Source organism: Thamnophis elegans, chromosome 9, assembly GCF_009769535.1.
Source record: "Thamnophis elegans isolate rThaEle1 chromosome 9, rThaEle1.pri, whole genome shotgun sequence".
Taxonomy (NCBI): domain Eukaryota; kingdom Metazoa; phylum Chordata; class Lepidosauria; order Squamata; family Colubridae; genus Thamnophis; species Thamnophis elegans.
The window spans coordinates 62743653-62759583 of record NC_045549.1 but is presented as its reverse complement, the minus strand read 5'-3'; the positions used below and the strand labels follow the sequence as shown (position 1 = coordinate 62759583).

The following is a 15931-nucleotide window of genomic DNA, read 5'->3' as shown; positions in this document are numbered from 1 at the left end:
TCATCAGTATTTAATGTCAGATTCTTTTCTCAAAGTCCCATTGGGACTTAATCATTCCAGATTATCAATATCTGGAAACAATATACACTTCTTGACTAAATTGTAAGTCGTTCAGATTCTGGCTGTTGATTGTAAATGGAGAAAGTGTGGTTCAAAATTTGTTAATACAAAATAAGGTCATGATTTTGCTCAGTTGCTGTAAACTAGCAAATGTCTTTTTAAAAAATCTTTAGTTTTTGGCTTTGAAAAGAAAGGATAAAGAAGCAGAGTCACCTATTTATTATGCATGCATCTTTGGGGTTTAACATCATCCTTGTAGATTAAAAAAAAGAATACAGGTAGTCCTTGACTTACAACAGTTCATGTAGTGACTGTTTGAAGTTACAATGGCACTGAAAAAAGCGACTTATGACCATTTTTTAAATGTATCACACTTGCAGAATCCCCGTGATCACACAATCAAAATTTGGATGCTTGGCAAATGGTTCATATTAGCAACAGAAATTTTGGGCTCAGTTGTGATTGTAGTCAAAGACTTCATGTATCTGTGGCCAAATTTTAGTTTTATTATAATGCATTAAAATTGCTAATAGTGGGAATGTCAAGGCCTAAAAAATGCAAAGGTATTCATAGTAATATTTGGAAAGTTGCATTTTGTGTGAAAGAAATGAAACTGAACAAAATGAAATTAATAGGTTGCTATATATATATAAATAGCAACCTATTAATTTCATTGGTAAGTATAAGTATATATCCCTTATTTATAAAGTAAGGGACGTGGTGGCTAAGTGGCTAAGATATAGAGCTTGTCGATCAGAAAGATCAGCAGTTCAGCAGTCTGAATCCCTAGCACAGCGTAATGGAATGAGCTCCCATTACTTATCCCAGCTTCTGCCAACCTAGCAGTTCGAAAGCATGTAGAGGGCATTTTCTATATAAGTGAGGGCCGTGTTTATTACTCAATGTTATATGCCCGGATTAAGCACAGTAAATATATGATTGTATAGAATGAAAAACATTTTATTTATATATATATATATATATATATATATATATATATATATATATATATATATATATATATATATATATATATATATATATATATATATATATATATATATATATATATATATGGACCACTTTGGTGGGAAGGTAACAGCGTTCCATGTGTATTTGGTGTTTAGTCATACTGGCCATATGACCACAGAGATGTCTTCAGATAGCGCTGGCTCTTCGGCTTAGAAACGGAGATAAGCACCGCCCCCTAGAGTTGGGAATGACTAGCACATGTGTGATATAGAGAGATAAATTGATAGATAGATAGATGATAGATAGATAGAGAGATAGATAGATAGAAAGATAGAAAGATAGAAAGATAGAAAGATAGAGGCAGAGAGAAGAGAGAGAGAACTGCGTATTTGAACTTGCATTAGCTTATCTCAAGGAAATATATGAAAAACTTTCTTTATTAAAAAACTTTCTAATGACCTACTGTACTTTCCTTTTCAAATGCTTAATGCAATGTTTTTCATCCTGAACAAAATCTCTGTTCTAACATAATCCAAAGCACATACAATATAAACTGAACATGAGAAAAAATGTAGGAAATGCTGTATACAATATCCTATACATTCTTTTGTGAAATTCTGATTCATTTCTTATTAAAATTATATTTAATATTTATTGTGTTTATCCTGTTTGTTAACATTCATATAAGTTCATACAGGGTGATTTAAAAAACTCAGACGTTCAGATGTTGAAGCTCTTGATGTGTGAAATATGTTCCTGTTCTGATTTGGGAATCTCTTCTCATTTCCTGATTAAACTAAAATAAAAGTGCATTGCCAGGAGGGGTGCTTTATAATGTATACCCCAAGTCTAGTTTAGGGGCATATCCCAGATCAGGGCACAATAGATCCTTTTGCTTCAAAATGAATATCAAATGTAAACATGTTTAATGCAATTGATTTAATTTTAATATGATTGCAGAGAGAGAGGTAGGGAGGGCAATACATAAACAGAATAAATAAACATACTAATTAACTTACACATTGTTAACTTATACATTGTTAAATAATTCTGTGTTTTCTTGCAGCTAGACATCCTTTATTAAATTTTTACGTCTAGCAACTTTTTTCAAGAAAAACAATGACCATATGTGTATTTTCAAATTTAATAATCTTTAGAAAAGTATTTGTTCAGAATAATAACCAGATGTATTTTATGAAATATTCACCAAGTAGCTGCACTAATTGGGGCATTAATTAGTTTTATATCTATATAATTTTTAATAAAATGTTATGAAGCAGAATACAGCAACTGACCATATAAAAGTATCATATGTGCACACTGTGATATGATCCAGAATCCCAGCACCTACTGTAGTTGCCTGCTAAAATTTAAACTCTTGTTTCAATCGTCTCATTTATTTTTTTTCTTGGAATTATGTATATAAGGAGAACTTTTCCTTTGTCATAGAAATATTATATCTGGTGAATGTGAACGTGAACTATATCTAGTTATAGTGAACTTGAACTAATACAAACCAAGAGTGAATGTATATCTTACAGTAAGTGATATTTTTCCTTGGTGTAAAAAGTTTAGGGGGGAAAATTGGTCCTTGGTGCATTAAACCAACATCAAAGAAGAGAAGCAAGAGTATAGCATATTTGATCTATACTATAGTATACACAAATTTATAAAAGTGTAAAGATTAATGTGATTAACAAATAAGCTCTTTTAATACACAGGAGAACAAAGGAGTATAGACATGCACTACATAATTTTTCTAGCGCCTTCTATTTCTTAAAATAGTCTATAAATATGCTATCCATGGTAAATGTACTCCAGGTGCCATAATGGATCTGTATGATTTCCAGAGGATGGGGTATTTTCTTAGCAGAATGGCAGGCAGTTCCGCCATGAATCTTAGCAACCTCTCAAGTAGGGAAATGATGGAAATATTGGGGGTAATCTTTGGGGAGATTTAATTTACTAAAGAAATATGCGAGACGAAAAACAGGAGCCATATCTGGAGGGAAGGATGTGGAAAGACATTTAGTTATTCATGATCTTAATGCAATTGGAATAGTGCAACATGCTCCACAGGAAACTGCCCTTGAAAACAAACCAAATATTATATTGTGTATTCTGTATTCTATCAGTAGAAGAAACCCCCCTGCCCCAACAACAACAACACATCATATATTTTAGCATTATTACATACTGTATATGTTGCAGATGTTACTTACAGTACATTAATCCAGGTTCAGTTCAGTAAATTAACAATTTGCTGCTGTTAATAACCCATAAAGCCTACTGTATATAATTCGAATTACTTACAGGAAAATCTTCTCCAGAGGCAGTCTGTCTTATCTGGTCCAATTCAGCCATGCAGCGCCTATAGCCATGATGGTGAACCTATGGCATGCATGCCAAAAGTGGCACGTAGAGCCATCTCTCCGGGCACGCCAGCCATCACCCATTGCTCTTCTGGGTTCCGGCGCGCATGAATGAAGACCTGGTCTTTGGGTTTCTGGCATGCATGCATGCATGCCGGCGGCTGGTCTTCATGCATGCGGGAGTGCCAGAAACTGGAAGAGCAGCTCCCGGGCACGCATGCATGCCCCAGGAAGCTGAGCTTCTGGTTTCCAGCACATGCATGCACCCCGGCCAGCTGGTTTTCACACATACATACGCGGCAGAAATTCAAAGACCACGTGACCAGTGTGCATGTGCATGCCAAAAAATGGAAGATTTGAGATTTGAGATTTTATTAACATTTGTAGGCCGCCCTTTTCCCTGAGGGGACTCAGGGCGGCTCACATAAAATCAGGGAGGGGGAATACAAAACAATGACGTAGACACATATAATAAAAGTAATAAGCAACATACATTCATCATTCGGGAGGGGCGGCTATCCTTGTCCCCAGGCCTGACGGGCTAGCCAGTTCTTAAGGGCTGTGCGGAAGGCCTGGACGGTGGCGAGGGTACGAATCTCCACGGGGAGTTCGTTCCAAAGGGCCGGGGCTACTACTGAGAAGGCCCTCCTCCTTGTGGTTGCCAGCCGGCACTGGCTGGCCGATGGAATACGGAGGAGGCCCAATCTGTGAGATCTAATTGGTCGCAGGGAGGTAATTGGCAGAAGGCGGTCTCTCAAGTATCCAGATCCACTACCATGCAGGGCTTTATGAGTGACTAATAGCACCTTGAAGCGCATCCGGAGATCGACAGGTAGCCAGCGCAGCTCGCGGAGGATAGGTGTTATGGGGGTGAACCGAGGTGCACCCACAATCACTCGCGCGGCCGCGTTCTGTACTAGCTGAAGTCGCCGGATGCTCCTCAAGGGCAGCCCCATGTAGAGCACATTGCAGTATTCCAGCCTAGAGGTCACAAGGGCCCGAGTGACTGTTGTGAGTGCCTCCCGATTCAGGTAGGGTCGCAACTGGCGCACCAGGCGAACCTGGGCGAATGCCCCCCTGGTCACAGCCGTCAGGTGGTGGTCAAACGATAGCTGTGGATCCAGGAGGACTCCCAAGTTGCGAACCCTCTCTGAGGGGTATAAAATTTGACCCCCCAGCCTGAGTGATGGAATATTGGTCGAATCTTTGGGAGGGAAACACAACAGCCACTCGGTCTTTTCTGGGTTGAGCACAAGCTTGTTAACCCTCATCCAGTCCATAACGGCCTCAAGGCCTCGGTTCATCACGTCTGCCGCTTCATTGAGTTGGCACGGGGCGGACAGATACAACTGGGTATCGTCCGCATATTGATGGTATCTGATCCCGTGCCTACGGATGATCTCTCCCAGCGGTTTCATGTAGATGTTAAATAGTAGGGGGGATAAGACCGAGCCCTGAGGCACCCCATATGTTAGGGGCCTAGGGGACGATCTCTGCCCCCCCACTAACACCGACTGCGACCTGTCCGAGAGGTAGGAGGAGAACCACCGCAACACGGTGCCTCCCACTCCCACCTCCCGCAGTCGTCGCAGAAGGATACCATGGTCGATGGTATCGAAAGCCGCTGAGAGGTCAAGGAGAACCAGGATGGAGGGATGTCCTCCATCTCTGGCTCTCCAAAGATCATCGGTCAATGCGACCAAAGCGGTTTCTGTGCTGTAACCGGGTCTGAAGCCTGACTGGAAGGGGTCGAGATAGTTTGCTTCCTCCAAGGACCGTTGGAGCTGGAAGGCCACCACCTTCTCAACAACCTTCCCAAGGAAGGGAAGGTTGGAGACTGGGCGATAGTTATTAAGAACAGCTGGATCCAGAGATGGCTTCTTTAGGAGGGGTCTCACCACTGCCGCTTTCAGTGCGGCGGGGAAGTTCCCCTCCCGAAGAGAGGCGGTCACAACCGCCTGGATCCAGCCTCGTGTCACCTCACTGCTGTTAGTAACCAGCCATGAGGGACACGGGTCCAGTACGCAGGTGGAGGCACTTACAGCCCTCATGGCCTTGTCCACATCCCCGGGGGTAACATCCTGAAACTCAACCCAGAGATGTTCTACTTGATCCTCTTGCGCCTCGAGCACATGCACGCTGGGGAGCTGCTCTTCCAGTTACTGGTGCTTCCCCGCATGCGCACTGTCCCGTTTCTGCACTCGGTCCCAAAAAGGTTCGCCAACACTGGCTTATAGGTATCACTTTGGAGAATAAGTGAATAAGAGTAATCTGGAAGCAGGATTTCTTAAAGATGGCCCATTTCCTCTGGAACTTCCACAAACATACCAAGCCATGATTATTCATATATTAGTAATATTTTATAGAATGTTAAAAAACCTGCAGAACTTTTAGTAGTTGAAGATCATGCTATGTAAGGCCATTTTAGCAGGGTTTTGTAATTGTAATTGCAGTTCATGTTATTAATTTTTTAAGTTGCCAACTGCCGGGTTTGTTTTAAGTAATGGTTAAAATATTTATTTGCCTGATATACTTAGAGTGTTTGAAAGGGATACATGATAAATTGGGGAAACAATTATTAAACAATAATAAGAAACATTAAAGCTACCAGATCTACTTTGCAAAATTCCAGGTGGATAGCAGCAAACACTAGAGCAAATAACTCGTGTTGCTGATATTTAGTAGTTCTTTCAAATTTTGCATCACCTATTGCCCTTGCTAAATGTCGTTAGCACAGACTTGATCTAGTTTTATGCTCTAAAACAGTTTCCATGAGAAAGGACACCCTTCATTCTGTTGCTATGTGTGTCAGCTATGCTTGTATTAGTGAATTAATTGCTTGGTGTCTTTGCCTCCTAGGATTTGATACCAGCATTTTACCAATTTGCAAGGACTCTCTTGGCTGGATGTTTAACCGACTTGATACAAACTATGACCTACTTTTGGACCAATCAGAACTTGGAAGTATATATCTTGACAAGAATGAGCAGTGCACCAAGGCATTCTTCAATTCTTGTGACACTTACAAGGACAGTTTAATATCAAACAATGAATGGTGTTACTGTTTCCAAAGGCAGCAAGGTGAGCAATAACAGTCAAACAGTTGAAAGCTATGGAAAAATAGGGGCAAAAATATGCCTTGTGGCAGTTTAAGCTGGTTCTTGAAAACACAGTGCAACAGCAACAACAAAAGAGTTAAATCTATACATATACAAACATTCTCCTATCCTAGATTAATTACATTATAAGAAATTCCAAAAGGGTTACTCAAAGAATTAAACACAAAAGTGGTTTGTTGTTCAGTGAGGTCAAAACTCAAAATGCTGTAGATACCTTCTTACTTAACCCATGGACATAACTATATATACTGTAGATACAGATATCATTGGTACATACCCTGTTTCCCCAAAAATAAGACCTTCCTGGATAATAAGCCCAATCAGGCTTTTGAGCGCATGCGGTAAAATATGCCCTCCCCTGAAAATAAGCCCTCCCCAAAAATATTGCAACACAGCAGCAGCCATGAGGTGACCACACTTGCCGCCCCCTGCATCTCAAAAATAATAAGACCTCCCTGAAAATAAGGCCAAGTGCTTATTTTGTGGGTCAGGGAAACACGGTATAGCCTTGAAATAATGATAGAAAGGTAGAATATAAGGTTAATTATTTAATTAAGCCACACCATGGCAAACCTATCTAAATATATTAAATAATTATCCTATATATGGCTGGTGCTGTATATGGCTGGAGAGCCGAGGTGGCGCAGTGATTAAATGCAGCACTGCAGGCTACTTCAGCTGACTGCAGTTCTGCAGTTCGGCTGTTCAAATCTCACCGGCTCAAGGTTGACTCAGCCTTCCATCCTTCCGAGGTGGGTAAAATGAGGACCCGGATTGTTGTTGGGGGCAATATGCTGACTCTGTAAACCGCTTAGAGAGGGCTGAAAGCCCTATGAAGCAGTATATAAGTTTAACTGCTATTGCTATTGTCAAACCTGATCTATCTACAAGGTTACCCAAGAATTTTGGATATTCTCAAGTAGATGGTTACTTGCAGAAGACTTTTTTACTTGCAAGTGAGCACTTGGCTACTTTGTTGCTGATTCAACCCACCAATATCACCTTCCGTATGACTTTTTAAAGCAGAAGATCAAGGATTAGGGAATGGTTCTGTCTTGGGTCTAGATTAGGGGTAGTCAACCTTTTTATACCTACTGCCCACTTTTGTATCTCTGTTAGTAGTAAATTTTTCTAACTGCCCACCAGTTCCACAGTAATGGTGATTTATAAAGTAGGGGAGTAACTTTACTTTATAAAATTTATAAAGCAATAGCAATAGCAGTTAGACTTATATACCGCTTCATAGGGCTTTCAGCCCTTTCTAAGCGGTTTACAGAGTCAGCATATCGCCCCACAGACTGGGTCCTCATTTCACCCACCTCGGAAGGATGGAAGGCTAAGTCAACCTTGAGCCGGTGAGATTTGAACTGCTGAACTGCAAATAACAGTCAGCTGAAGTGGCCTGCAGTACTGCACCCTAACCACTGCGCCACCTCGGCAGAGTTACAGCAAACTCCTACCGCCCACTATGGAAGCTGGAACGCCCACTAGTGGGCGGTAGGGACCAGGTTGACTACCTCTGGTCTAGATCTAAAAAAACTCGCCACAGCCAACTCATCATAGTCAACTTGCCTCAGTCAACTTGCCACAGCCAACTCGCCATAGGACAATGTCCTACAGGACAAGAGTTACACCAATATCAAAGCAATGGTGGGATAAAATCATTAAATAACTGATGCAAAAGGAGGGATAAAATGAAATGTGAATGCCAAAATTAAAACAACTTTTTAAATTATTTTAAATAAATTGAATTGTGGAATTATTCCATGGCGAGTTGTCCGATTGTGAGTTGGCCACAGCAAGTTGGCTGGTGGGGTGAGTTGGTCACTGCAATATTTTTGGGGAGGAAGTTCGATTTCCATTTTGTCTTGTACTAGAGAGCTTGATAAATCCCCTATTCCTGGGGATTTATTCTCAAAAAATAAAATAGCAAATTATGTACAAAGACAGCACAATCTAGTCCAACACTGGTTTCAATTAGTAATTCTCTTCAATGGAAGTCAGAAGTTTGTGTCCTTTCGTTTTTTCTCCCTGGAATACAGATATGTGACTAAAGTTTTGCTTCTGCAGAATACTTACTGTCAGCTTCAGCTAAATAAATATGCTCTGCTATTTTTCAATACTGTTTTTTGAATACTTTAATTTGTCAGTTATTATATAATATATAATGCTATCACATGTACATAAATACATGAAAAATAGAAATAAAATTTACATGAGTAAACACAATGATTTTTTATTATCTAAAATGGACTCTTTGTGCATTAATTATTTTAATAGAAATTATTAGTGGAACATATAATGATATAATGACATTCCTGAATGTACCTTTGTAAAAACTAAACTAATTCAAAAGTTGGGCCTATTGTATGATATCTATTATTAATAATAATATATTTAGTTTATATATTTAATATGTAAATAGCAGGGCAAACCTGTACTTGTCATATTTTATTTAAAAGAACCTTCTTCAGTCCAGTGGTTCCACAAGTATCCAAATGTATGGAAATACTCAACCTGGGAAAGGTTGTCCTATGACATTTCAGTGCACATCTGAATAAGCAGAGGCAGAATCAGAACACCATGGCAAACCTATCTAAATATATTGAATAATCATCCTGTATTTGGCTGGTGCTTGTCAAACCTGATCCATCTACAAGGTTACCCTAGAATTTTGGATATTCTCAAGTAGATTGTTACTTGCTTCTGCAGTCCAGGCTAGAAAAATGGTTTGCAAACCAAGTTTAGTGACTATCTTCTGGATAAGGAGTTTAAAATGACAATCAAACAGTTTAAAATATTTGAAAGAAACTTATACATTGAGCAAAACTTTCTTCGGTTGTCATACTTGGCAAAATTTTAACATGCCTGATGTTATTCTAGATCCACCTTGCCAGTCATTGCTCAGCAACATTTACAAACAACAAGGGGGGAAGAAGTTTCTAGGTAAGTTATTTTTTGAAGTTTTTTTTTCTTACACAATAATTCTAGTGAAACTGCAATACAAAATTAACATGAATCCTAAAATAATGAACCAAAATTCTAATAACAGAATATACACACACATTGAAAGCTATTAAAATTATTTCATTATTGGTTTGAAAATAGTAAAATGGTAACGGTGTCCCCGCAGGTCTTTTTCCACCAGTCATAGCAGTGCTGGTCTCCGTTTCTTTAAGCCATTCAGCCAAGACTGTCCAAAGATGTTTCCGTAGTCATGTGGCCAGTATGACATCATGCCACAGCACAAAATGTATGGTGGAACAGTGAATGCTGTTGCCTTTCCACCGAAGTGGTACCTATTTATCTACTTGCATTTACATGTTTTTGAACTGCTAGACTGGCAGGAGTTGAGGCAGGTGATGGGAGCTCACTCTGTTAATTGGTGGCCAGAGCACAGACCTTCTCCCAAACCTTTTAACGTATAGATCCACCATGCCTCCCCTTGAAGATAGTCCTGCTATTTTAAACTATTGCTAGAATGGCCGTTTTACTTTTAAAACACTAAGGCTGGGTAATACCATGTTTCCCCCAAAATAAGACAGGGTCTTATTTTCTTTGACCCCCCTGAAATAAGTGCTTGGCCTTATTTTCAATCATGTCTTATTATTTTTGAGGTGCAGGAAGCGGCGAACATGGTCACCGTATGGCTGCTGCTGTGTTGCAATATTTTTAGGGAGGGCTTATTTTTGAGGGAGGGCTTATTTTAGCGCAAAAGCCCAATTGGGATTATTATCTGGGGAGGTATTATTTTCAGAGAAACCAGGTACAAAAGTAAATTAAAATAAAACAACATTTGGGCATAATTTCTATTAATTCTATTTTGCAAAGCTATGCTAATTAAAGGGTATAATCTTTTTGTTTTTATTGAAAATTGAAAGAATAACTGACAATTTTTAAAATAAAAGTAACATGGAATAAGAAGACTATGCTTTTGAGAAGGTTACCAAATGCTTCTTCATGTTGGCCAGAGAAGCAGTGACATCACCGAAATAAACTAAGTGTAGTTGTGGAGTATTTGTTTTGCGATGACAAATACATAACATATTTCGCTTAGGAGTGTTAAGTTTGAAAGAATGCTGATTTATCTTCTATGGTTGTACTTGGTTTTGTTTAAAAATTATAGAAAACCAGGCTTGTAATTCTCATAAATTGCCACCAAAGATTCTGGAGATTGACAACGCAGATACATATAGCATAAATTCATATTTGAGTGTAGTGAAAAATAAATTTCTGGAAATATTCCAAAGAACATCTAGTTTGATGCACCATAACGTCCGCATTCTCAGAAATTCTAGTTTTGGTTGTGATAGGCAGCATAGAATAGTACTATTAAATAGATAAATATATAAATTCAGTATTTATTGAACCATGCAATATGATAAGAAAAAAATTCAATACTAGGGCAATAATAGATAACAAAAATATCATGGAACCTTTAACAGCATTCACACACACCTGCACATACACAAGTTCCTTCATTACTGTGTACACAGACAGGAAGGGGAGAGGGAGGGAGAGAGAGAGAGACCTTATATTTATCCATAGAGGGAACAAGAAAAATACATTTGAATTATTATTTTGTTCAAAGAAAATGATAGGTATTATACTTAACAACATTGCAAAGTTATGTGTCAAATTAGTAGGGGGCCCAAAGGTTCTTTTTCAAGAGGCAACTGGACTTTTTGGGTTTTTTCTGTGAAGACATTTCAGTTCTCATCCAAGAAGCTTCTTTAGCTCTCACTCTGAGAATGGAAGGATTTATACTTCTTGCGGACAGCTGGTCATTTGCATTCTTTTAGCGGGTCATTAACATCACCTTTATCTATCTCATCAGGATCACCTCAGTGGTGCAAATTGCTGTTGAGCCGCCTTGGAACTGTTGGAAGTACTGTTGAAAGATCTTTCATTAATTGAAAGATCAACCAATTAAAACATTTAGTATAACATATATTAAATTATCTGTGGGGTGTGACTTTGTCTATCTATGGAACGATTTTTGGCACCTATAAAGTGCGCGGACGGACAAACACACACACACATACCAGCTGAAATCCATAGGACCATTCAGTCACTCCCTAACTTGATTATTCCAATGTTTGGTCTTCCATTAACTTTCCAATTGCCCAGATGACTTCTTAGGCTTAAATAATCAACTTTACGTACTGTAGAGTGGGTTGTAGTCTCTTTCATTATTCCTAAACTCTGCCAGTTTTTTCTTCTACTTTTTTCTCTCTTTTTTTCTTTTTGCATAGCAACCAATCTCTTTCAGGACACGTTGACTTGATATTTAAAAGAAATTTGGGAGAAAGAGTGCTTATACTAAAGCAAATATCCATTAAGTGCTATCAGCTTCTTTGCAAGATGCTTCATTGGAGTCATAATAGGAAAGCTGCAAAACGTTGCAAAATATTTTTGTTTTTTGTCTTGTTCAGGGCAGTATATTCCTTTATGCGATGAAGATGGCTACTATAAACCAACTCAGTGTCATGGAACTGCAGGTCAGTGCTGGTGTGTTGACAGATATGGCAATGAGGTAACAGGATCCCGAACACACGGGGCTGCAGATTGTGGTAAGTCTCCAAAATCTCCTTTTCCCCCCATTAAAACTGTGTGTTAATTCCAGCATTACAATAGCTAATTTTGAATTTTTAATCTAAATTTTTATCCCAATTTGAGGGTCTCCACATACAGTGTATTAAGCTATTACTTATCTCTACCACTTTATGTTAGACAGATATCACGCTGCGAAAGGCTGATTTGGAAGCTAATTTGGAAAAGATTTGGGGGTTGAGAATTGAGCATATGCCTCAAATAACATACAAAACACATTCAAAGAAGGCATTAGACCAGTGGTTCTCAACCTTCCCAATGCTGCGACCTTTTAATACAGTTCCTCATGTTGTGGTGACCCCCATCCATAGAGGAGCGGTGTCTTGGTTCCTAAGACCATCGAAAATATGTGTTTTCTGATGGTCTTAGGTGACCCCTGTGAAAGGGTCGTTCGACCCCCAAAAGGGTCGCGACCCACAAGTTGAGAACCACTGCATTAGACTGACACTTTCTCATTTATCTTCATCTTTATCTTGGACCATTAACTTTTCATATAAATAATGAATTAATAAAAGAATATTGTGTTTTATGAATAGATTGCAATGAATGCTATCATAATTATAGACTCATTAAATCATTGAGCACAGTTTAGATCACCTAATTTTGCTTGCCTTCAGAAGAAGCCATTGCTTTCTGCTTATAATAATTAACCTTAATTTTAATAAGTTTATCTTCTACTTGAAATACAAGATACCTTATATAAATCTGTTGTTTACCATTTACTTAATTGAAAAAACATACTTTCTTTGCCAAATTAATATTTTGTCATATTTAGCCCCAGAGAGAAGATGATGGGAATATATTAGTGAAATACAACAACCTTAGACTGACACGTAATGGTATTCTGTGCACAATAAACACCCTATACATTCTCTGGTTCCCCCTGATTAAAGTTCTGTTATGTTGCTAGAGGGCCTTAACTGGAAAGAATAAAGAGGTAAGGATAGAATAGCTTTACCGCAGCAAATCATGCTTTTTTTGTCTAGGCAGTTAATATCATCACAGAGTTCTTCAGAATCCAAATGAGTTCTAGTAAATCGATTGAGGAGAGGTTGTGGTACTTCATTTCAGTATAGTTCAGTTCAGCAGGTACTGTAGTTCTCTGATGATTTATTAAAATAGTTTTATCTGGAAAGACCTGAGAAAAGATTCACGGCTCTTGCTTGAAGAGCAAGTGGCGCAGTGGTGGGTTTCAAAAATTTTTTGAACCTACTCTGTGGGTGTGGCCTCCTATGTGGGAGTGGCTTGCCAGCCATGTGACCTGGTGGGAGTGGCTTGCCGGCCATGTGTTCTCTCTCTCTCTCTCTCTTCTCTCTCTCTCTCTCTCTCCTTCCTTTTGTCTCTCTGTCCCTTTTTCCTTTTTTTCTTTCATCTCTCTCTCACTTTTTCTTTCTTTTTTTCTTTATTTCTTCCTTTCTTTCTCTTTCTCTCTCTGTGTGAGTCTGTGTTTGTGTGTGTGTGTGTCAGTGGTGGGTTTCAAAAATTTTTGGAACCTCTTCTGTAGGCGTGGCCTGCTTTCCGGGTCCACTGGTGGAACCTCTTCTAACCGGTTCAGTAGATTTGACGAACCAGTTCTACCAAACTGATGCGAACTGGTAGGAACCCACCTCTGAAGTGGCGGCTTTGGGAAGAAAACCTTGGCATGGATTAATCTGGTACACCAGTTGGGCCCATTCATAGATTGAGAGATCTGTCAGAAAGTCACTCGTGCTGTAATCTCAAGATTGGATTACTTCAACAGGCTGTACATGGGATTGCCCTTGAAAATTATTTGGAAGCTACAAATGATCAAGAATATGGCAGCACAAGAATATAGAGCCAAGGTGGCGCAGTGGTTAAATGCAGCACTGCAAGCTACTGCTAGATCAGCAGTTCAGCGGTTCAAATCCCACCGGCTCAGGGTTGACTCAGCCTTCCATCCTTCCGAGGTGGGTAAAATGAGGACCCAGATTGTTGGGGGCAATATGCTGACTCTCTGTAAACCGCTTAGAGAGGGCTGAAAGCCCTATGAAGCGGTATATAAGTCTACTGCTATTGCTATTGCTATTGCTATTGCACAGGATGGTATTTGTATATCACAGGCACGTCTGTGTGCCATTGCTATTTTGTATATTGCAGTGGTTGCCAGCCAGCTTCTGTGTGCAATTCAAGGTGAGAATTATCACATAGAAAAACCCTCATAAGCCAGGGCCTAGTTATCTGATAACTCCAATTACTTTTTCCCTCTGGAATAGTATCCCCTTCCCCTTGAGGATGTTCCGTAAATGCTGGAAAGGCCTGGAAACAGGATACTTACTGAGTCCTTGTTGATTTTAATGTTTTTGTTATTGTTCTATCCTGGGAGGCATTGTGCTGTGTTTTTCTTGACATTCACGATCATTTTGTTTTGCTTTCGTTTTAATTATTTGTACTTATTTATTTTTACACAACTCATAACTCAAGGCAATAAACATATGTAACACACCTTCTTCCTCCTATTTTCCACACTGGAATATTGATGAGTTGGGCTGAGAAAGAATGACTAGCCTAAAAGTCACCCAAACAGCTCTCATGCCTAAGGCACGATTAGAACTCAAGTTTCCCACTTTCTAGCTTAGTGCTTTAACCACTAGATCAAACTGGGTCTCTACAGTTAATTCCAAAAAAATAAATAAAATAACAGTAATGTAGGACACTTAACACAAAGAAACATATTGTGTGTGCGTGTGTGTTACATATTTATATATTTTCCTCTCCACCATGTAGATTTAGAGACTTCAGGGGATTTTGCCAGTGGTGATTTCCATGAATGGACAGATGATGAGGATGATGATATCCTGAATGATGAAGATGAAATAGAAGATGATGATGATGAAGATGAGGGTGACGATGATGACGACGACCATGAGGGATACATTTGATTTTATTAGCTGTGACTAATTTGTCTCTAAAATTTACAAGATGCTATCCCAGCAAATTCTTCTACCTTCAAAGGTCAAATGGAATCAAGTCTACATGTATATTTTGTATGATTATTTGAAACACTGCAGCTGGACATTCTTTGTTTAAATGAAAATCATTATATTATGTGTTGTTTTTATATACCACTCGGCAGAAGAAAATGCACTGGAGTGTAGCCTCAAGGGGAACAAAAATAGATATTTGAGATGTGTGAGGACAACGGCTGTTTCAGAATCTATACGTAAAAGGCACACTTCCAGCAGATCAGGGCTCCATTATAAAGCAGCTTTGTCATGGGGATGTAGATCACGGGGATATTTTTCAAAATGTGCATGAGCAAAAGAAAGAAACTTAAACGTGTCATCAGCTTACTGTATATTAGAGCAGCAGAGAATCTCTAAGAGGACACAAAGTGCCAGGTACCCTCTTTCTGTTTTGAACTGTTTATGTTTTCAACTTCCAAATTTACCTAGGATCTTGAAATGATACACGTTCATTCTGTAAAAGCAGGGGTTGGCAGCTATCGCCCTTTGACGACTTGTGGACTTCAACTCGCAGGATTTCTGAGAGTTGAAGTCCACAAGTCATCATCTAGGAGCCGAGGTGGCGCAGTGCTTAGGGTGCAGTACTGCAGGCCACTTCAGCTGACTGTTATCTGCAGTTCAGCGGTTCTAATCTCACCGGCTCAAGGTTGACTCAGCCTTCCATCCTTCTGAGGTGGGTGAAATGAGGACCCAGACTGTGGGGGCGATATGCTGACTCTGTAAACCGCTTAGAGAGGGCTGAAAGCCCTATGAAGCGGTATATAAGTCTAACTGCTATTGCTATTGCTATCTAAAGCAGTGTTTCTCAACC

General features: G+C 39.3%; 1 protein-coding gene across 1 annotated transcript in view; it reads left to right on the top strand.

Annotated features, from left to right (window-relative positions):
• Positions 1 to 15036, top strand: part of SPOCK3 (SPARC (osteonectin), cwcv and kazal like domains proteoglycan 3) — a 145394-nt gene extending 130358 nt beyond the window's left edge. The window contains 4 exon segments of the mRNA XM_032223656.1: positions 6264 to 6485; positions 9407 to 9469; positions 11959 to 12096; positions 14882 to 15036. Of these exon segments, the coding sequence (XP_032079547.1) occupies positions 6264 to 6485; positions 9407 to 9469; positions 11959 to 12096; positions 14882 to 15036 (578 nt within the window).
• Positions 15037 to 15931: the final 895 nt, after the last annotated feature.